Raw genomic sequence first — 21,238 nt, 5'->3', positions numbered from 1 at the left:
CGCGCCACCATAAACCAGAGCTGAGCAGTCCTCTGGTGTTTGTGTGTGTGTGTGTGTGTGTGTGTGTGTGTGTCTTCATCTCAAAAAAATTAAGTAAAAATACACACATTAGTGTCTGATTTCATTTCCTCTGGGCTAAAGCCCAGAAGATCCCACAGACACATGGGGTGTCTATGTTGAGTGTTGTTTATTTTTTTATTCCCTTTTGTTGCCCTTGTTTTATTGTAATTATTATTGATGTCGTTGTTGGATAGGACAGAGAAATGGAGAGAGATGGGGAAGACAGGGGGAGAGAAAGACACCTGCAGACCTGCTTCACCGCCTGGGAAGCGACTCCCCTGCAGGTGGGGAGCCGGGGGCTCAAACCGGGATCCTTAAGCCTGTCCTTGAACTTCACGCCATGTGCGCTTAACCTGCTGCACTACTGCCCGGCCCCCGTGTTGAATGTTTTTAAGGAAGCTGCCTTCTGCCAGGCACTCCCAGATCTCTTGGGCGCTCCCCCATCACGACGTCTCCTTCCTGTCTGGGTGTCAGCAGCCAGCACTGTTGTTTTCGACGGGTTATGTTGTTTTCGCCGGGCTGGCTTCACGGGCGGGTAACAGACGACCAGGGACTCATGGTTGAGCTGTAGGCAGTATCTCTTTATTCATGCAGGACGCAGCACAATCTAAGCCGAGCTGAGCTAAACTAAAGGTACTGTAAAACTCACAATGCTGTCTTTATATATACTTGCGAAGTAGGGTGGGAACAGGATGTGACATAGGGTGGAGAGAAAAGTGACTGGTGAAAATCAGAGTGTGACAAAGAGGGGGCAGATTAGGCAAGAATCCTATCACTGAACCACAAATGCCCTGGAGGGAGGGTGGAACTTGTTAACAGTGGTTATGTAAATAGAATGAAGTGGTTATGTAAATAAATAGTGTTAAGCAGGGGGGATTTAAACCAAATGAAACAGAAGGGGTCTCATGCATACCAACACAGCACCAAGTCTGGGAGCTACCGCCCTGGCACCTCAGAGGAGCACTGTACCCACAGCACCGGGGGCAGCTCTGTGCAGGGTGTGGCCGAGCTGTAGTCTGTCTGCTCTGCATGGGACAGGAAAAAGAGAATGTCCACTGGGAGTGGTGGAATCCTGCAGGCATGAAGGTGTAAAAAATTAAAATTGGGGAGTCGGGTTAAGTGCAGGTGGCACAAAGCGCAAGGACCGGCGGAAGGATCCCGGTTCGAGCCCCCAGCTCCCCACCTGCAGGAGGAGAACTTCACAAGCGGTGAAGCAGGTCTGCAGGTGTCTCTCTCCCTCTCTACCCTCTCCATCTCTCCATTTCTCTCTGTTCTCCAATCAAATGGGGAAAAACAATGGCCTCCTGGAGCAGTGGATTTGTAGTGCGGGCACTAAGCCCCAGCATAACCCTGGAGACAAAAAAAGAAAAAAGTGAACCGTGACATGATGGGCGGCTTCTTTCTCTTTTCTTTTAAAGGGGGTCGTGTCCCGGGAAGGCGGCGCAGTGGATAAAGCATCGGACTCGCAGGTGTTAGGTCCTGAGTTCCGTTGCTGCCATTCCACATCCCAGAGGGAGGGTCTGGGTGTCTCACACAGAAACAGGAGAATGACTCATTAGAAAAAAAGGGAAGGAAGGGGGGGGCCCGGCGGTGGCGCATCTGGTTAAGCGCTCACATTAGAATGCGCAAGGACCTGGGTTCAAGCCCCCGGTGTCGCTCTGTCTCTCTCCCTCTCTGCCCCCCCTTCCTCTTAATTTCTGGCTGTCAGTTTTCTTATTTATTTTTAAAAAATATTTATTTATTTATTTCCTTTTGTTGCCCTTGTTGTTTTATTGTTGGATCGTTGTTGGCTAGGACAGAGAGAAATGGAGAGAGGAGGGGAAGACAGACAGAGAGGGGGAGAGAAAGACAGACACCTGCAGCCCTGCTTCACCGCCTGGGAAGCGACTCCCCTGCAGGTGGGGAGCCGGGGGCTCGAACCAGGATCCTTATGCCGGTCCCTGCGCTTAGCGCCACGTGCATTTAACCCGCTGAGCTACCGCCCGACTCTTATTTTGTGTTTTTAACCAGAGCAGTATCCAACTCTGATTTATGGTGATGCGGGGGATTGGAGCTGGGACTATGGAGCCTCAGGCATGAGAGTCTCTTTGCAGAACCATTATGCTATCTACCCCCTTCAATGGCTGTTTCTAGCCAATAAATAAATAAATAAATATCGATTTAAAAAAAAAGTAGCGATAAAGGGGGAGGGGGAGAGAGAATGAGAGAGGGAGAAGGAGAGAAAGTAGAAGTCCCGGGAAGCGATCCGCCCCGCCGCTCCACCTCCGTCCACAGGGGGCGCTGCGAGCACTGGCGACCCGGCCGCTCTAGCCAGCGCGCGGCACCGGAAGTCTCGTTCCCCTACCGCTTCCGGTCTCTGGCCCGGGCCCGGGCTGCGTGGAGAAGCGCTAGCGATGCCGACTGGTGACTTCGAGTGAGTCGGGGCGGGGGGCGCGGGGGGGATCGGCGGCCCCGGGGGCGGGACGGGCCGGTCGGGATCGCTGCGTGGGGGCGCCGGGGAGGGGCTGGCTGACCCGCGATCTCTGCTCTCCGCCCGCCTGTCCCCGCAGCTCCAAGCCCAGCTGGGCCGACCAGGTGGAGGAGGAGGGAGAGGACGGTGAGCGCGCCGCCCGGGGCCGCGGGGCTGACCTCTGACCCCTGACCTCGACCCCCGACCCCGCCCCTCCTGCCAGCCCCTGCTTCCCCTTCTCTCCCTACCCACCTGCCCGCCCATCACCCGGGGCTGACCCCTGACCCCTTGATCCCACCCACTCGGGTCCCTGGGAGGGGGGCTGACCCCCGACCCCTGACCCCTGACCTCTCCCTTGCTGTCATCCGCCAACCCGTGGCCCCCGACACCCACCTCCCCCAGCCCCCCACCCCCACCCTCCACCCCCGTGTCCCACCCATCGGGGTGGTGGGGGCCCCCCCCCCTCAGCCGCCCCCCTTTTGCAGACAAATGTGTCACCAGCGAGCTCCTCAAGGGCATCCCCCTCGCCACCGGGGACACCAGCCCTGAGCCCGAGCTGCTGCCTGGAGGTGAGAGAGGGGACAGCCCCGCACCCCCGCACCCCGCACCCCGCAGCCCGGGGTTCACATTCCCCTTAAACCCCCCCCCCCCAGCACCCCTGCCGCCCCCCAAGGAGGTGATTAACGGCAACGTCAAGACAGTGACCGAGTACAAGATGGATGAGGACGGCAAAAAGTTCAAGGTGAGGCTGGGGGGGCTGGCGAGGAGGACCCCGGGGAGCCCGACTGACCCCCGGCCCCGCCCGCCGTCCGCAGATCATCCGCACCTTCAGGATCGAGACCCGCAAGGCCTCCAAGGCCGTGGCCAGAAGGAAGGTGAGAGCCGTCGTCAGGCTTCTCCCGGCCTGGGCGGGCTCCAGGTTCAAGCCCCCAGCACCGCCAGAAGCCAGAGCTCAAGGGGGGGGGGGGCGCGCTGGGGTTCGAAAGAAATGGCACATACGTAAAGGGTGTTGAGAAGTGGGTAACAGGGAGAAAGAGAGAGGGGGGATAAACAAAAGCCTGGACACAGGAGACAGTGTCATGATGCTACAGTGCTTGGGGCTCTGAGGTTCCCGGGTTCACGCCCCAGCACCACCAGAAGCCAGAGCCAAAAAAGAAAAGAAAAGGTAGGGGCCGGGTAGTGGCGCGCCTGCTTGAGCAGAACACACACTACAGTGTGCAAGGACCCGGGTTCAAGCCCCTGGTCTCCATCTGCGGCGGCAGTGGTGGTGGTGGGGGGGGAAGCTTCACAAGTGGTGAAGCAGGGCTTCCAGCGTCTCTCTGTCTCCCCCTTTGAAAAAAGTGGGGGTCAGGCTGTAGCGCAGCAGGTTAAGCGCAGGTGGCGCAAAGCCCAAGGACCGGCATAAGGATCCCGGTTCGAGCCCCCGGCTCCCCACCTGCAGGGGAGTCGCTTCCCAGGCGGTGAAGCAGGTCTGCAGCTGTCTGTCTTTCTCTCCCCCTCTGTCTTCCCCTCCTCTCTCCATGTCTCTCTGTCCTGTCTAACAATGACGACATCAATAACAACAACAATAACTACAACAAGGGCAACAAAAGGGAAAATAAAAAAAAATTTTTTTTTAAGTGAGGGGCACTTCTGAGAGGAAGCTGAACTTCTAGGGTCTCTTTTTTTCTTTGCATTTTATTTCATACGGCAGAGAGAAATGGAGAGGAAAGGGGAAGGGAGAGAGAGAGAGACCTGTAGCCCTGCTTCACCACTTGTGAAGCTTCTCTCCTGCGAGTGGGAATCAGGGACTTGAACCCAGGTGCTTGTGCCGGGTCACTTCTGTACTCAGCCAGATGAACTGCCTGCCTCACCCTCATGTTTTTTTAGAAAATATTTTATTTATTTAGTCACGAAGAGAGGCGGAGAGAGAGAAAGAACCAGACATCACTCTGGTGCGTGTGCTGCTGGGGATCGAACTTGGGACCTCATGCTTGAGAGTCCAGTGCCTTTGTCCACTGCACCACCTCCTGGGATGCCCTGGGAGGTGTTTAAAGAGGCTAGAGAGAGAAGGGGGTTCAGGACCCAGAGGATCCTGCTGGGCTGTCAGAGATCTGGGGTGGGGCTCCCAGAACCCCCGCCGCCTCTGACACCTGTGTGCACGTGTGTCCCCGTGGTGCCTGTTCCGGAGCCAGAACTGGAAAAAGTTTGGGAACTCGGAATTCGACCCTCCAGGCCCCAATGTGGCCACCACCACAGTCAGTGACGACGTGTCCATGACCTTTATCACCAGCAAGGAGGTGAGGCGGGGGGAGGGGAGGGGAGACAGGAAGGAGGGAAAGGAGGAGCCCGTCTTCACCTGACCGTGCAATCCCGGCAGGATCTGAACTGCCAGGAGGAGGAGGACCCCATGAACAAGCTCAAGGGCCAGAAGATCGTCTCGTGCCGTATCTGCAAGGGCGACCACTGGACCACGCGCTGCCCCTACAAGGACACGCTGGGCCCCATGCAGAAGGAGCTGGCTGAGCAGCTGGGCCTGTCCACCGGGGAGAAGGAAAAATTGCCTGGAGGTGCCTGGGATAGGGGGCCCTGGAGTGGGGTGCTTTGGAGTTGGGGGAGGGGGCATCCTCGACACTTGGGGACAACAAGGTCCCCTTGGCCCAGGGCTGTTCCCCTGGACGCTGTCTCTGCTCCCGGTGCTTAACGTTTGCAGGGTTGGGGAGGGGGGTGTCAATCCGCCGCAGGGGTCTGTGGTTTGGTTTTAACTAGAGCCTCCCCCTCTGCTCAGCTCAGGCGGGAGAGTATGTGAGAGAGAGACAAGAGGGTCCGAGTGGTAGTGCAGCAGCGGATTGAGTGCAAGTTACAGTGCGCAAGGACCCAGGTTCGATCCCCTGGTTCCCACCTGCAGGGGGAAAGCTTTGCGAGCGGTGAAGCAGGGCTGCAGGTGTCTCTGTGTCTCTCTCTCCCTCTCTACCACCCCCTTCCCTCTGGATTTCTGGCTGTCTCTAGCCAATAAATAAAAAGAAATAGAATTTGAAAAAGAGAGAGAGAGAAAGCTCAGAGCACTGCTCAGTTCTGGCATCTGGTGGTGGAGAGGGGATTGAACCTGGGACCTGAGAGCTTCCAGAAGGAGACTCTTATTTGCCTTGTTGTAGTTTAATGAGGGTGAGATGCAAGGAGAGAGATGCCCACCAGAACCCTGCCCAGCTCTGCTTTGTGATGGGGTCTGGACCTGGGTGGGATCTCAGAGCCTTAAGACAGGAGAGTCTTTTTTTATTCTATTTATTTTTCTTTTTAAATTTTTGTTATTTATTTATTTATTTTTGTTGCCCTTGTCTTTTTGTTGTTGTAGTTGTAGTTATTATTGTTGCTGATGTCGTCGCTGTTGGGTAGGACAGAGAGAGATGGAGAGAGGAGGGCAAGACAGAAGAGGGGGAGAGAAAGACAGACAGACACCTGCAGACCTGCTTCACCGCCTAGGAAGCGGCTCCCCAACTGCAGGGGAGCCCTGGGGGCTCGAACCGGGATCCTTACACGGGTCCCTGCGCTTTGCACCAAGTGCGCTTAACCCCCCCCCCCCCCCCCCGCCCCCCCAGCTGACTTCATTCCAATATAGGCAGACTGTATGGTGCCCGGCCTTGAACCCAGGCCCTCGGACACCCTGTGTCGTCCCCCTGCCCACCCTTCCCGTCCTCCCACTGTCCCCCCAGAGCTGGAGCCCGTGCAGGCCGCGCAGAGCAAGACCGGCAAGTACGTGCCGCCCAGCCTGCGGGACGGGGCCAGCCGCCGCGGCGAGTCCATGCAGCCCAACCGCAGAGGTGAGCGGGGCGGGGCCCCGCCTGTGTCCTGACCACCCCCCACCCCTGGGGCCGGGCACACACACACCCCCACCCTCACCCCTGTCCCCTGCCCACGCAGCCGATGACAACGCCACCATCCGCGTCACCAACCTGTCGGAGGACACGCGGGAGACCGACCTGCAGGAGCTGTTCCGGCCCTTCGGCTCCATCTCCCGCATCTACCTGGCCAAGGACAAGACCACCGGCCAGTCCAAGGTGGGCGCTCCCCACTCCAGGGCAGCGGGGTGGGGTGCAGGGTTTTGTGGGTTATTTTTTTTTGGGGGGGGACAAGGTGAACCCCCACTTTGATGCCACCTTCACACACACACACACCCCCCACCGTGTCCCCTTTAGGGCTTTGCCTTCATCAGCTTCCACCGCCGGGAGGACGCGGCCCGCGCCATTGCGGGGGTCTCGGGCTTTGGCTACGACCACCTCATCCTCAACGTGGAGTGGGCCAAGTAAGCCACGCCCCCGATATGAAGCCACGCCCCCATGGGCTCGAGCCCCGCCCATCCAGCTCATGCCCCCCATAGAAAAGGCTTTGGTCGATTAGGCCACGCCCCCTGTTGTGACCACGCCCACCCAGGAAAAGGCCATGGCTGTTTAGGCCACGCCCCTACCCGGTCCCACTTGGCTGTAGGAAGCTTCTGCTCTGGCTCCACCCATAAGGGGATAAGCCCCGCCCCTTCCACCCCATGCCGCTTCCGCCCGGAGTCCTAGCTCCGCCCTTTGGCGCTTTGGCGTCACGCCCACTTCGCTCAGCCTCTGCCCGTCCTGAGTCGCCCAGCCGGTTCCAGGAGCTTCCCTGTTCCCAAGGACTCAGAGCCCGTGTCCCCGTGTCACCGCGTTCCCCCCACTCTAACCCCCACCCCACGGAGGCCGCAGTTGGCGCGTTTTTTTAAAAAAAGACTGATTTGTTCATTGACAAAGAAGCAGAGGCGATGCAGGACTCGAACCCAGGGCCTCAGGCTGGGGAATCCGAGCCCTAATCCATAGCGCACCCCCCCCCCATCCCTTTTACATGAGTGTCCCCCAGTCACACACCATCGGCGGAGCTGTCACCATGCCTCTGGTTGCTCACGTCTCCCTCCCTGTCTCCATCTCTCTCTTTCTCTCTCTCTCTCTGTGTCCAGGCCATCAACCAACTAAACCAGCCGCCATGCTGCCGCCTCTGCTGCGGCTCCTGGGTCCCCAGACGGCGACAAGAATGTGCCTTGCGACAGCGACAGACAGCGGGCAGTGGGGGGGGAGGGGGCATTAAAAGTCTCCCGGCTGCTTTCAGTGTCCTTCTCTTTGAAAGTTTATTCATGGGGGCTTGGGGGGGCACAGAACGAGTCCGGTTGAGCACACACGTCACCCCGGGCTGGAGCCCCCGTCCCCACCTGCAGGGGGGAAGCTGCACAAAGGCGGGAGCAGGGCTGCAGGTGTCTCTGTCTCTCAACTCTTTCCCCCCCCAACCCTCTCAATTTCTCTCTGTTCTGTGAAATAAATGGGGGGGGCCACTAGAAGCAGTGGATTTTTCTTTCTTTCTTTTTTTTTTTTTTTTTTAAAGATTTGATTTATTTACTCAGCTAGAGAGAGGACCAGACATCACTCTGGTACATGTGCTATCAGGGATTGAACTCAGGACCTCATGCTCGAGAATCCAATGCTTTATCCACTGTGCTACCTCCTGGATCACTCAGTGGGTTGTTCATGAAGGCGCTGAGCCCCACCAGTAACCCTGGTAGTGGGAAAAAAACAAATGGGAGGGGGCCGGGTGGTGGCGCATGTTACAATATGCAGGGACCTGGGTTCTAGCCTTGGATCCTCACCTGCAGGGGCAAAGTTTTGAGTGGTGATGCAGATATCTCCCTGACAACGACCCCTTTTTTTGCCTCCAGGGTTATTTCTGGGGCTCCATGCCTGCACTCTGAGTCCACTGCTCCTGCAGGCCACCCCCCCCCCCCCATTTTGTTGCCCTTATCGCTATTGTTATTGTTGTCATTGATGTTGGATAGGGCAGAGAAATCAGAGGAGGGGGAGATAGAGTGGGGAGAGAAAGACAGACACCTGCAGACCCGCTTCACCGCTTCTGAAGCGATGCCCCTGTAGGTGGGGAGCCGGGGTTCGAACCAGGATCCTTATTCTGGTCGCTTTGCGCCATTTGCGCTTAACCCGCTGTGCTACCGCCCAACCCCCAATTAAAAAAAATTTTTTTAAGCAGAGCTCTGGCTTATGGTGATGTGGGGAGATTGAACCTGGGACTTTGGAGCCGCAGACGATGTAAGAGTCTGCATAACTGCTATCTCCCCTCCTTCCTCAATAAATGGAAATACTAATTTGGAGCCTGGGATAGTGATACCACTCCAGGGAAGAGACCACCACACATGGGGGGAATTTTTTTTTTTTTTAATTGAAAAATCGGAGATTCCCCTGCTGTCTACAGTTCCAGGATGTCCAATCCGGGTTCCCTGTCCACACCCCATCCCTCGAGGGCCAGTCCGCTGTGCACTGTCCCCAGTCATCTGGGTCCCCTTGTCCCTCTTGCTTCGAAGGGTGTCACCCACCCAGCCTGGGGGTGTGCGTGGGTGACACGCCGCTGACCCCGGGGCTGTGAGAACGGAAGCTCCTTGGTGCCTGTGGGCAGGAAGCCGCAGCCGCCGCGCTCAGGTGCCCCTGAGATGCTGGGGCCCCCGGGTGTCCGCACCCCCCTGTTTCCACAGCAACGGGCCGGGGGGCGGGGCTTCGGAGACACTCCCCTGTTTCCATAGCAACCTGTCTGGGGCCGGGGCTGCGGGGGGCTGCGAGGCGCCCCCGCAGAGGCCAGGCACGGCGGCCAGGTAGAGGAGCGGGTGCAGACACCCCGCCAAGGGCAGCAGCACCCGGCTCACCTGGTAGCCCGCGTAGGTGCCCCTGTCCAGCAGGCGGACCACCTGGGCCTCGTCCTCGAACCCGCGGCAGCGGTGCAGCCAGGCCCGCCGCGCCCCCAGGTTGAGCAGCAGCAGCGCGTGGTAGGGCACGTAGGAGCCGGCGAACAGGGCCCCCCCGGCCGCCACCAGCGCCCCCACCCGCAGCTTCTCCGCCCTCGCCAGCCCGGGGCTGCGCACCAGCGCCCGCACCAGGCCCCCCCAGCTCGCCACCGTGATCAGCAGGGGGACCCCGCAGCCCAGCACCGCCAGCGCCAGGCGGTAAGCCTGGAAGGCTTCCAGGTGGTGGTCCCCGGCCGAATCCAAACACTTGATGCACGTGTGGTTCTCGAAGAAGCCCGGCCCGGAGCAGCGCGAGTCTTGCAGGCGGGAGAAGTGCAGGGTGGGGGCGGCCAGCAGGGCGCTCAGGGCCCAGCCCCCCGCGCTGGCGGCCCAGGCGTGGCGGGGGCGCAGGCGGCCCCGGGTGAAGAAGGGGTGCGCCACCCCCAGGTAGCGGGTCAGGCCGATGGCGGCGGTGAACACGGCGCCCCCCAGCACGTTGGCGGCGGCCAGGAAGCGCTCCAGGCGGCAGGCGATCGCCCCGTGACGCCAGTGTTTGGGGGGCGCCAGGTAGGCGGCCTGGGGGGGCAGCGTGAGCGCCAGCAGCAGGTGGCTGAGCGCCAGCTGCGCCGACAGCACGGCCGGGGGGGCCCAGGGCCGCGCCCCCCAACGCCACAGCCGCCACAGGGCCACCCCGTTGCCGCCCGCAGACACCCCGAATTCCAGCAGCAGCAGCGGCCACAGCGGTCGCTGCAGGTCTCCGAGGATCCGGTCCACCAGCAGCGACACGTTGGACGGGCAGCTCCAGCTCGGCGCGTCTGCGGGGCGGGGTGGGGTGGGGTGGGGTTACCGGAGTCCAGCCGGAATCAGAAAAAAACAAAAAAATCGCAATGCACAAGGACTCGGGTTCGAGTCCCCGGTCCCCCAGCCCATGCAGGGGGAAAGCTATGCAAGTGGTGAAGCAGGGCTGCAGGTGTGTCTCTCTCTGTCTGTCTCCCGCTTCCCTCTCGATTTCTGGCGGTCTCTAGCCAATAAATAATGTTTGAGGGAGTCGGGGGGTAGCTCAGCGGGTTAAGCACACGTGGTGCAAAGCGCAAGGACCCGCAGAAGGATCCCGATGCCGGTTCGAGCCCCCGGCTCCCCACCTGCAGGGGAGTCGCTTCCCAGGCGGTGAAGCAGGTCTGCAGGTGTCTGTCTTTCTCTCCCCCTCTGTCTTCCCCTCCTCTCTCCATGTCTCTCTGTCCTATCCATCAACAACATCAACAATAATAACTAACAACAATAAAAACAAGGGCAACAAAAAGGAAATAAATACATCTTAAAATAAAAAATGTTTAAGAAAGAAAAAACACGCATTAGAGAGCCTAATGGCGTACCTGGTTGAGCGCACATATTACATTGCGCAAGAACCTGGGTTCGGTCCCCGCCTTCGGGGGCGGGGGGCAAACTTTGCAAGTGGTGACGTTGTGCTGTAGGTCTCTCGGGTTTCTCTCCCTTTCACCCCCATCCTCTGGATTTTTGGCTGTCTCTATTCAATAAATAAAGCTAATAAAAATTAAAAACAAAAACCCCACGCATTGTATGTAGCACACACGGACCCAGGTTCGAGCCCCTCTCCCCACCTGCGGGGGGGGGGTGTGTGTGTGTGTAGAAATTTCCCAACGGGGAGCCGGGCGGTAGCGCAGCGGGTTAAGCGCAGGTGGCACCAAGTGCAAGGACTTGTGTAAGGATCCTGGTTCGAACCCCCGGCTCCCCACCTGCAGGGGCTCTGGCTTTAAAAAATAAATAAATTTTAACGAACGGGGAGGCCCCCAGTCTTCTCCCACCTTCTCGCCCCTGTCCCCCCCCAAATGCCAGTTGGCACAGGTTATGGAGTGCAAGGACCCGGGTTCTAGTCCTGGGTCCCCACCTGCAGGGGCAGCTTCAGGAGCGGTGAAGCAGGGCTGCAGGTGTCCCTCATCGCCCCCCACCGGTGTGCAGGTGGCGACACTAAGGCGGTCCCCAGTCCAGCCCAGGGCCCCCATCTGCGCTCAGCCATTTTCCATCAGCCACCGCCAGGGGCGCCGTATCCCAGATTCCCTGGACCCCAAAGTTAAAAAGGGACCCCGGCTCGGCTCTCACCTCACCGCATGTAGCCGGGGCGCCCCCTCCCCGCCGGGTTCCCCCGGGTCTCTCCATAAAGCCCCGCTGGCGGGCTCTGGGCACCAAGATGCCGCCTCCCCTGGCCGCCCGCCCCGCTCACCCGTGGTCGCCATGGCCACGTGCGCCGCGGTGCTGGGTGCTGCTCTGCGGGCTGCGGGGCTGTGCCTGGGCTCCTCCCCCTTCCTGGCGGCGAGGCCGGGGGCACTGGCCCCCCAGCTTCCTTCCTCCCAGCCACGAGGCCCGCCCACTGCCATGACACAGACTCGGACCCGGACACGTGTGAGCAAAGCTTTATTGGAGGGACGGGGAGTGTTGGGCTAAGTCCTTTATAAAAGGAAACCGGGGGGCAGCCCCAGGCCCCAATCTGGGGCGTGCTTCTTGGCCTCGGCTCAGGGCCGCGTCCTGGGGGGCCGCCGCCTTGCGCCCCTGCTTTGGGCCCGGGCCATTCCCGTGGGCCCCGGGCGGGCACGCGCCCCCAGCATCCTGCCCTTGGTCCTGGGGGGCCTGCGGTCGCCGCCCCGCTCCGGCCTCTGTGGCCTCTTCCTGGGGGGGCCCTGGGGGCGCCTGCGCTTGGCCGCTGGGAACATGTCTGCAAAGACCAGGGCGGGGTCAGGGGTCGGGCAGGGAGTGGTGGTGGGGGCCGCCCCAGCACCCCAGGCCCCCTGCTCACCCTCGTCGGGCTCCTCGCCCACTGCCTGGCGGAAGTACTCGGCCTCCTCCTCCTCCTCCTCTTCCTGCGGCTGCCCGGGCCCCTCGGCCTGGGGGGGTGCCCCAGGGTCCTCCGCATCGCTGTCCCCGCCGCCCTGGGCCCTCTTCATGCCGGCCAGGCTCTTCTTCCTGGAGTGTAGGGAACTAGCATGTCATGGGGTGGTGGTGGCGGCTGGGGCCCTAGGGGAGCTTCCCCCAGCACCCTGTGGTCCACTGTTGGGGCGCCAGCCCACACGCACTTATGGGCCTCCCGGCGTTCCCGTTTGCACTGCACGTTCTGTGCCTGCTGCTCCTGCCTCTGTGCCTTCAGCTGCAGACGCTCCTCCTTGGCTGCCAGGATGGCCTTCAGCTCTTCCTCGGATTTGTGCACTGGGGGGGAGGGGGGGGGAGAACACACAGGAGACATGGAGTCAGACACCCTGGGGGGTGGGGTGGGGTGGTGAACACCAGGCTTGCAGCCTGGCTCCAGAAACCAATCATTTTGGGGGAAATAAGGATGGGGAAGAGGAAGAGGAGAGTTCTCTGGGAGGAGGCAAAGCACTGGACTCTCAAGCCTGAGGTCCCGAGTTCAATCCCCGGCCTGCGTGCCCGTGTGTGTGTGTGTGTGTGTGTGTGGGTGTGTGTGTGTGTGTGTGTGTCTGCTTCCCTGTCTCCCCCTAACAAGCTGCTCCATTGTGGTGGTGGTGGGTAGGAAGCTGAGTTTGGCAGAGGGTGAAGCTAAGCTAATAAATTGAGAGGGAGAGGGTGACAGAGAGGCACAGACACACCTGCAGCCCTGCCTCACCACTCGTAAAGCTTCCTCCCTGCAGGTGGGGTCCGGGGGCTCAAACTCCGGTCCTTAAATGCTGTCATGTGTGCACTCAACCAAGTGAGCTACGGCCTGGCCCCAACACATTTTTTGTTTTAAATCCCCCTCCCTAGAGCCCCTTGCTCAGCTCTGGCTTCTGGTGGTGCAGAGGATCGAACCTGGGGCCTCAGAGCCTCAGGCAGGAAGTCTTGCAGAGAACCACTGCACTGCCTTACCAGCCCAATAAGTATGTCTTCAAATGTACTTATTGGGGGTTGGGCGGTAGCGCAGCAGGTTAAGCGCAAGGACCGGCGTAAGTATACCGGTTCGAGCCCCCAGCCCCCCACCTGCAGGGGAGTCGCTTCCCAGGCGGTGAAGCAGGTCTGCAGGTGTCTGTCTTTCTCTCCCCGTTTTCCCCTCCTCTCTCCATTCCTCTCTGTCCTATCCAACGATGACATCAATAATAACAATAATAACTACAACAATAAACCAACAAAGGCAACAAAAGGGAACATACGAAGTTATTATGGGGGGGCGGGTGAGAAAGACAGTGATCACCCATCACGAGAAGATAAGACACTGCACTCGTGAGAAACGGCTGTCTGGTGAGTCAGCACTTCCTCCGTGAAAGGATTTAATAGACCAGAGGGCAGGGCTGGCGGGCAGCGCAGCGGGTTAGCGCTTGTGGCGCAATGTCCCCCGGTTTGATTCCCCGGCTCCCCACCTGTGGGGGTGGGGGGTCACTTCACAAGTAGCGAAGCAGGTCAGCATGTGTCTTTCTTTTTCTGTCCCTCCTTTCTCCATTTCTATCCTAATCCAAAAAAAAAAAAGGGGGGGGACCCAAAAGAAAGGCACAGTGCACACACGTCACCACGCACAGAGCCTGGGGGTTCAAGCCCCCAGCTCCCATCCACAGGGAAAACACTTCCCAAGCAGGGGGAGCAGGTGTGTCTCTGTATCTCCCTGGTCTCTAACCGGCTGGGTCCGTGTGTCTGCCCCGGTCCCCGTCCGTCCTCACCGAAGCTGTGATAAAGCACGCTGCCTTCTCCGACGCCCTCCTGGATCTTGACAAGCTGCAGCGTCATGCGGGGCCCGATCTGCGGGGCGGGGAGTGGTGGTCAACGCCCAGCCTGGGTTGTGTGCATGTGTGTGGGGAGCCCCTCCAAGCCCGCCCCGGCCCCGGACCCCACCTCGGTGAGCCGCACGGCGCTCTGCTGTGCCTGCATGTTCCCGCGGCCGGCCACGGCCTGCGGCAGCTCCGTGATATTATGCTCCCCGTCCGGCTCGGCCTCGCTGTCCGACAGTCCGGCGCCCCTGTGTGTGTGTGTGTCAGGGACACGGGTCAGCGGGCGGGGGAGGGGCACCCCCAGCACCCCCCCTCCATCAGGGGGCGCCCCACCCACGTGGCCAGCAGCTCGCTGATGTCCTGCAGCCGCCCCATGTTGGGGAACTTCTCCTGCAGAAGCTTCTTCATACCCCGGCTGGCGCCCACAGGCACCACTTTGATGCTGCTGTTGGGGGGAGGGGGGGGGGGGCAGGGGTCAGAGAGAGGAAATCCCCCCAAGAATTCCCAGTGTGCGTCAGGGCGTTTACTTTGAGACTGGACCATCACGGGGACTCAGCCAGACATGTTGTCATCATCCGCACACAGCCCGGGGGGCCCCCAACCATCCCAGAAGCCCCTGCGCTCACTAGTGCCGGAAGTCCAGCTCCTGGGAGTCAGGGTTGTAGTTCACCAGTAGACAGCGCTTGATGGTGTTGAGGTTCACCTGGGGGGTGGGGGTGTGTGACAGGCAGCCGAGTGAGCCCCAGGGGGTGCTGGGAAAACACCCCCCCCCCATTCCCAGGCTGGTGAGAGGATCCGGGTTCTCCGGCTCAGTTGGACGGCACTGCTGTTTGCTCTGCCATGTGCGTGGCCTGGGTTCGAGCCCGACCCTCACCGGACTGAGAGAAGCTTCGGGGCTAAGTCTGATTTAATTTTATTATTGGATAGACAGAAACAGGGGACAGAGAGATAAGACAGAGACATCTGCAGCCCTGCGTCAACATTTATTGAGTTTCCTGCCTTCATATGGGGACCAAGGACTTGAACCTGGGTCCTGTCTCTCTCCCTCTTTTTGACTTTTTTAAAAAAATTTATTTATTTATATTCCATTTCATTGCCCTTTGTTTGTTTTTACACTTATTTTTATTTATTGGATAGAGACAGCCAGAAATCAAGGGAAGGGAGAAGACAGAGAGGGGGAGAGACAGAGAGACACCCGCAAACCCTGCTTCACCACTTGTGAAGCTTTCAAGCGGGGGCTTGAACACGGGTCTTTGCACATTGTAATACGGGCGCTCAACCAGCTGCACCACCGCCTCTCTCAGTCAGCCCAGGTTAACTGCCTCAGCTGGGGGAGCGCCAGACCTGCTCGCCCGAAGCCCCCCCCCACTTCATGTCCAGCGTCGGCCTCCCTGCCCCTCTCTCTTGTGTCTGTCATAATAGGCTTTTGTTATTGTCTACAGTATTATTGGACAGAGACAAAAATCGAGAGGGAAGGAGGAGACAGCCTGCTCTACTGGCTCGTGAGGTTCCCCCCCCCTGCACGTGGGGGGTAGGGGGCTTGAACTCGGGTCCTCGCTCCACCCAGGGCACCGTGACCCAGAGAGCCAGACCCTTAAGCACAAGGCCCCGAGTTTGGTTCCCACAGCACTGCCAGGGTGACACACCACTTCCTTCTCTTTTGTAAACAGATCCTAATTAAATTAATAACACTGATGATAACACAGGAATAAAACAGGGCCGGGAAGACATGGTTCTACGTCTGGACAGACTCTCCTGGCCAAGGCTCTGAGGCCCCAGGTTCAAGACCCAGCACTGCCACCAGCCAGAGCTGAGCAGGGCCCTGGTCTCTCTCTGTACCTTGTTGTCTCGTTAAGATGTGAGCTGGGGGAGACTGCACAGCGATGTTGCAAAAACCTTCCCCTGCCTGAGGTTCTGAGGCCCCAGGTTCAAACCCCAGCACCACCAGAAGCCAGAGCCGAGAAGGGGCTCTGGGCAAGCAGACAAAAGCAGCCAGTGGTCGAGATCCCAGAACAAGGGGAACGAGGGTGTCCTTGCAGCACCCAGCCGGGGGTGGTGGTAGTGGTGTGGGTGTGTCTGCCATCCACCTTCTGTTTTTCTTTCTTTTTTTTTTTTTTTAAAAAGATTTTATTTATTTATGAGAAAGATAGGAGGAGAGAGAAAGAACTGGACGTCACTCTGGCACATGTGCTGCCCCGGGGATCGAACTCGGGACCTCATGCTTGAGAGTCCAAAGCTTTATCACTGCGCCACCTCTCAGACCACCACCTTCTGGTAATCTTCCCTCCAGGGTTTACTGCTGGGGCTGGCTGCCTGCTCTACAAAATCCACTGCTCCTGGAGGACATTTTTCTTCTCTCCCCGTTTCATTGAATAGGGCAGAGAGAAACTGAGTGTGTGTGTGAGACAGAGAGGGAGAAACTGAGTGTGTGTGTGAGACAGAGAGGGAGAAACAGAGAGACACCTGCGGACCTGCTTCCCCACTTGTGAGGCGGCCCCCTGCGTGCCGAGCACTGTGTGCGCTCACGGCCCTCACCTGGTGCACGTTGATGGACGGGAAGAGGTTCTGGAACATGGAGGCCATGAGCTTCACGTGCATGCCGTGGGGGCCGAAGCTGTTGAGCGCCAGCAGCGGCGGGTGCGTGAACTGCTGCTCGTGCATGCGGTGGCGGCGCAGGGAGGACACCACGTCCCGCACCAGCGTGTACTGAGGGGGGAGGGGATGGGGGGGGTGACTCACCGCCTGGCCCGGCTGCCCCCTCCAAGCCCAGCGCCCCCATGCCTCCCCCCTCTTACCTTGTTGACTCGGAAAGTGAGGGTGGGACCCCCGGGGAGACGCATCAGCTTCTGCAGGGAGAGAGATGGGGGGGCACAAAGGGGAGGTTCGGGGGGGGGGAAGAGTCCTGGGGCCCAGGTTTGGGGATGCGGGGGGAGCAGTCTGGGCTCCACGTCTTCAGAGCGTTTACTTTGAAGCCAGAATCATGGAGACTCATGGGCACGTGGGGTCATCACCAGAGCGTGGAGGCGGGAGGTGTGTGTGTGTGTGTGAGAGAGAGAGAGAGAGAGAGAGACGGGGGGGGGGGGGGCGCACTCACAAAATAGATGTTGGTGTCAGTCTTGCTGAGGATCAGGAAGTGGGTGACACCCAGGGGCCCCGCCACGGCCACACAGTCCTTCAGAGAGTTTTTCTTGCGCACCTGCAGGAGAGGGGGGTTCGACCCCTGGCACTCTCTGCCAACAAATCGTTCCAACCAGGGCCCCGGGAGGGGGTGCAGTGGACAAGGTGATGGACCCCCAGGCACGAACGAGGTCCTGAGTTCCAATCCCGGCATGACGTGTGCCAGGTGTCTCTGCTTCTCTCTCTCTAATTATCTTTACTGGGTAGCGACAGCCAGAAACTGAGAAAGGTGGGAGAGACAGACAGACTCCCCCCGCAGACCTGCTTCACCACTCAACGAGCTTTCCCCCTGCAGGTGGGGATTGGGGGCTTGAACCCGGGTCCTTACGCATGGCAACATGTGCTAAGCTAGGTGCACCACCACCTGGCCCCTCTGCTTCTTTTACTGAAACAGTGGAGACTGACTCACACTGTATTAGGGGAGGGGGACAGAAAGGGGGAGAGAGAGAGAGACCACCTGGTGGTCTGGGACTGAGCCTGTGCTCACTCCTGACCTCAATCTGTCCTTTTAAAAAAAAAAATCACGGGAGTCGGAAGGTAGTGCAGCGGGTTAAGCGCAAGTGGCACAAAGTGCAAGGACCAGCGTTAAGGTTCCAGGTTAAGGATCCAGGTTCAAGGCCCCGCTCCCCACCTGCAAGGGGGTGGTGTCACTTCACAGGTGTCTCTCTTCCCCCCCTCCATTTCTCTCTGTCCTATCCAACAATAATAATCACAACAATAAAAAAGGGCAACAAAAGGGAATAAATATTCTTTAAAAAATCATTTCATTTTATCATTAGAGACAGGGAGAAACTGAGAGAAGAGAGGTAGACAGATGAGACAAGATATGGGCAGAGACCCCTGCAGCCCTACCTTACTTGTGAAGCTCTCACGCCCCCACCCCCGCAGGTGGGGACCAGGGACTTGAACCCGGGTCCTTGCGCACTGTCACGTGTGCGCTTAACCAGGTGTGAGAAGCGGAACCTCCCGGGCAACTGAGAGTCCAAGGCTTTGTCCACGGCCCCCTCCCGGCCCCGACTGATTCCTTCCGAAGACACAAGGAAGCAGAGCCTCCCTCCGGCACAGGCGATGCGGGTGCGGGTGGGGCTGGAAGCAGGGTCCTCGAGCTCGAGTCCAGCGCCTTGTTCCCCTGTGCCCCCTCCCAGCCCAGCTCCTCACCGGCCCCCTCCAGGTTCCTCTTCCCAAACAGATTTTTGTTTTTTTATTTTTGCCTCCAGGGTTACCGCTGGGGCTCGGTGCCTGTACTACAAATCCACTGCTCCTGGAGTTCATTTCTTTGCCTTTTGGTGCCCTTGTTTTTTATTGTTGTCGTTATTGATGTCGTGGTTGTTGGATAGCACAAAGAGTCATGGAGAGAGGAGGGGAAGACAGAGAGGGGGAGAGAAAGACAGACACCTGCAGACCTGCTTCATCGCCTGGGAAGCGACTCCCCTGCAGGTGGGGAGCCGGGGGCTGGAAGTGGGATCCTTACGCCGGTCCCCACTAAATTTTTTAAAAATTTAATTTTTATTTTTTTCCCTCCAGGGTTATTGCTGGGCTCGGTGCCTGCACCATGAATCCACCGCTCCTGGAGGCCATTTTTCCCCCTTTTGTTGCCCTTGTTGTAGCCTCGTTATGGTTGTTATTATTGCCATTGTTGATGTCGTTCGTTGGATAGGACGGAGAGAAATGGAGAGAGGAGGGGAAGACAGAGAGGGGGAGAGAAAGACAGACACCTGCAGACCTGCTTCACCGCCTGGGAAGCGACTCCCCTGCAGGTGGGGAGCCGGGGGCTCGAACCGGGATCCTGACGCCGGTCCCTGCGCTTTGCGCCACGTGCGCTGAACCCTCCCGAATGGGCTTGAACTTGACCCCAAGCACAGACACTGAGCCGCCAGACGCCCCCCCCCATTTCTCCCATCCCCCCAGAAGGAAGCAGGGTGTCCCCCCCACCCACCGACACAGCAAGCAGGGCGACCCCGCACCCTAAACGGCCCTCCAGCGCCGAGACAGCTGAGGGTAGGATGCCCCCTCCCCCCCCCCCCCGCTTCCCGATCGCCCCCTCCCAGCCCCGGAGTCAGAAACCAGGGTGCCCCCTCCACCCACCCCCCCAGCCAGCCCGGGAGCCGACCTGCAGGCGGCTGGCGGTCAGCGGCTCCATGACCCTCCGCAGGTCCAGGCTGAGCTGCCGGACGCCGCGGCCGGTGCGGCCCCGCGCGAACACGAACGAGTGAGGCTGCGCCGCGTAGGCCTCGAGGTTGCGGAGCTGCGCCTGGGCCCGCGCGCGCTTCTGGTGCCGGGACTGCGGGGAGGCGGGCGGCGGGCGGGAAGCGGTGAGCGTCCCAACCTGGCCCCTGGACCCCGCCCGCGCCGCCCTGGCCGCCCGCCTGCCGGCCCGCCACGGCTCACCCGCTCCGTGCGCCCCATGCTGCCCGCCCGGCCACGAGGCCGTCGTTCTCGGCGGCTTCCGGCGCCTCTCGGGGCTTACTTCCGGCGCGGCGTGATGACGATGTCTAAGGGCGGAGCCTGCGCATTGGAAGCACAGGGCGGGCCAGTGGGAGGGGACCGGCCTTCGCGGGGTTGCCGTGGAGACGGCTGTTGCCATGGCGTCTGTTTCTGCAGAAACCAGGGGCGTGGCTGTAAGCCTCCGGCTCTCTCGCCCTCGGGTGTTCAAGGAACCTGCGTGGCGAGTTCGAATCTGCCTGCATCCACTATCTATGATCATATAAATATATTTATAGTATTTATTTATTTTATTTTTAATTTATTTCTTTATCGGGGAATTAATGTTTTACATTCAACAGTAAATATAATAGTTTGTACATTCTCCAGTTTTCCATTTATATAGTATTTATTTGTCTATTTTTTTAAGAATGTAACTTTTTTATATTTATTTTATTTATTTATTCCATTTTGTTGCCCTTGTTGTTTTATTGTTGTAGTTATTATTGTTGTTGTCGTTGTGGGATAGGACAGAGAGAAATGGAGAGAGGAGGGGAAGACAGAGAGGGGGAGAGAAAGACAGACACCTGCAGACCTGCTTCACCGCCTGGGAAGCGACTCCCCTGCAGGTGGGGAGCCGGGGTTCGAACCGGGAGCCTTATGCCGGTCCTTGTGCTTTGCGCCACCTGCGCTTAACCCGCTGCGCTACAGCCCGACTCCCCAACATGATTTTTTTCAAGGTCCATCCAAGATCGGCTGAAAACGGTGAAGTCACCATTTTTTACAGCTGAGTAGTATTCCATTGTGTATATAGACCACAACTTGCTCAGCCACTCCTCTGTGGTTGGACACCTGGGTTGCTTCCAGGTTTTGGCTATGACAAATTGTGCTGCCAAGAACATATGTGTACACAGATCTTTCTGGATGGATGTGTTGGTTTCCTTGAGAGAGAGATCTTAAAGATACATAGTTTCTCAGTCACATGCCATGTGATGGAACTCAGGCCTTGATTGAGAGACCACTGCGCCACCTGCTGGGCCACTCTGATAATGCCTTCATTTTTTTTTATTTTTAATGTTTTAAATGTCTATTTTTTTTACTTTCATTTCTTAATATTTATTTCTTTTCCCTTTTATTGCCCTTGTTTTATTGTTTTTGTAGTTGTTGATGTCGTCGTTGTTGGATAGGACAGAGAGAAATGGAGAGAGGAGGGGAAGACAAAAAGGGAGAGAAAGACAGACACCTGCAGACCTGCTTCACCGCCTGGGAAGCGACGCCCCTGCAGGTGGGGAGCTGGGGGCTTGAACCGGGATCTTTATGTCCATCCTTGTGCTTTGTGCCACGTGCGCTTAACCCGCTGCAGCTACTATTTGATTCCCCCCAATTTTTTTTGGGGGGGGTCATTTTTCTTGCTGTGTGACTTCAGGCCACTGGTTTGCCCTCTCTGAGCCTCATTTTCAAAAATATTTAATTCATGGGAGGGGGCAGGAGGGTGCACAACAGGTTAAGTGCACATGGCGGAAAGCGCAAGGACCAGGATCTCGGTTCGAGCCCCCGACTCCTCACCTGCAGGGGACTCGCTTCACAGGTGGTGAAGCAGGTGTGCAGGTGTTCATCCTCCTCCTCCTCCTCCTTCTTCTTTTTTTTACCAGAGCACTG

At 58.6% G+C, this 21,238-nt stretch overlaps 3 protein-coding genes and 2 non-coding genes across 6 annotated transcripts; 1 reads left to right on the top strand and 4 right to left on the bottom strand.

Annotated features, from left to right (window-relative positions):
* Nucleotides 1-2,414: 2,414 nt before the first annotated feature.
* On the top strand, nt 2,415-7,606 carry EIF3G (eukaryotic translation initiation factor 3 subunit G). Of its 2 annotated transcripts, XM_007525956.3 has the most exons (11): nt 2,415-2,473; nt 2,610-2,656; nt 2,995-3,078; nt 3,163-3,251; nt 3,325-3,384; nt 4,684-4,788; nt 4,869-5,058; nt 6,199-6,306; nt 6,407-6,543; nt 6,682-6,788; nt 7,464-7,606. In XM_007525956.3, exons 1-11 carry the CDS (start codon nt 2,454-2,456, stop codon nt 7,477-7,479), a joined length of 963 nt encoding a protein of 320 aa, XP_007526018.1. In that variant the 5' UTR covers nt 2,415-2,453; the 3' UTR covers nt 7,480-7,606. The 2 variants fall into 2 exon arrangements, with proteins under 2 accessions (XP_007526018.1, XP_060037690.1); XM_060181707.1 differs by lacking the exon at nt 2,995-3,078 and having other exon boundaries at nt 2,439-2,473.
* A 1,116-nt stretch (nt 7,607-8,722) lies between these two features.
* P2RY11 (purinergic receptor P2Y11) lies at nt 8,723-11,582 on the bottom strand. Its single transcript, XM_060181705.1, has 2 exons — nt 11,521-11,582; nt 8,723-10,096 (listed from the first exon to the last, which is right to left on the bottom strand). Exons 1-2 carry the CDS (start codon nt 11,531-11,533, stop codon nt 8,979-8,981), a joined length of 1,131 nt encoding a protein of 376 aa, XP_060037688.1. The 5' UTR covers nt 11,534-11,582; the 3' UTR covers nt 8,723-8,978.
* A 112-nt stretch (nt 11,583-11,694) lies between these two features.
* Nucleotides 11,695-19,655, bottom strand: PPAN (peter pan homolog). The gene is made up of 12 exons (XM_060181704.1): nt 19,547-19,655; nt 19,269-19,439; nt 17,076-17,177; nt 16,777-16,827; nt 16,517-16,687; nt 14,608-14,684; nt 14,319-14,426; nt 14,106-14,229; nt 13,934-14,012; nt 12,368-12,497; nt 12,091-12,257; nt 11,695-12,009 (listed from the first exon to the last, which is right to left on the bottom strand). Exons 1-12 carry the CDS (start codon nt 19,562-19,564, stop codon nt 11,810-11,812), a joined length of 1,398 nt encoding a protein of 465 aa, XP_060037687.1. The 5' UTR covers nt 19,565-19,655; the 3' UTR covers nt 11,695-11,809.
* Nucleotides 14,486-14,566, bottom strand: LOC132535713 (small nucleolar RNA U105B). The gene has a single exon (XR_009547424.1). It is a non-coding gene; the product is annotated as a small nucleolar RNA U105B (small nucleolar RNA).
* On the bottom strand, nt 16,918-17,004 carry LOC132535708 (small nucleolar RNA SNORD105). The gene has a single exon (XR_009547421.1). It is a non-coding gene; the product is annotated as a small nucleolar RNA SNORD105 (small nucleolar RNA).
* Nucleotides 19,656-21,238: the final 1,583 nt, after the last annotated feature.

Source organism: Erinaceus europaeus, chromosome 23 (assembly GCF_950295315.1).
Source record: "Erinaceus europaeus chromosome 23, mEriEur2.1, whole genome shotgun sequence".
NCBI lineage: Eukaryota > Metazoa > Chordata > Mammalia > Eulipotyphla > Erinaceidae > Erinaceus > Erinaceus europaeus.
The sequence above is the reverse complement of the archived record's forward strand: the minus strand, read 5'-3'. Positions and strand labels throughout refer to the sequence as shown.

Excerpts from the sequence above, each read along its gene's own strand:
- PPAN (XM_060181704.1), bottom strand. Across the intron at positions 16,828-17,075 it reads CTGACACCAACATCTATTTT|AAGCTGATGCGTCTCCCCGG; the intron begins GTGAGTGCGCCC and ends CTCTCCCTGCAG. Across the intron at positions 12,010-12,090 it reads GGGCGAGGAGCCCGACGAGG|ACATGTTCCCAGCGGCCAAG; the intron begins GTGAGCAGGGGG and ends TGGTCTTTGCAG.
- EIF3G (XM_007525956.3), top strand. The coding sequence starts at position 2,454 with ATGCCGACTGGTGACTTCGA. Across the intron at positions 3,252-3,324 it reads AGGACGGCAAAAAGTTCAAG|ATCATCCGCACCTTCAGGAT; the intron begins GTGAGGCTGGGG and ends CGCCGTCCGCAG. Across the intron at positions 5,059-6,198 it reads GAAGGAAAAATTGCCTGGAG|AGCTGGAGCCCGTGCAGGCC; the intron begins GTGCCTGGGATA and ends CTGTCCCCCCAG.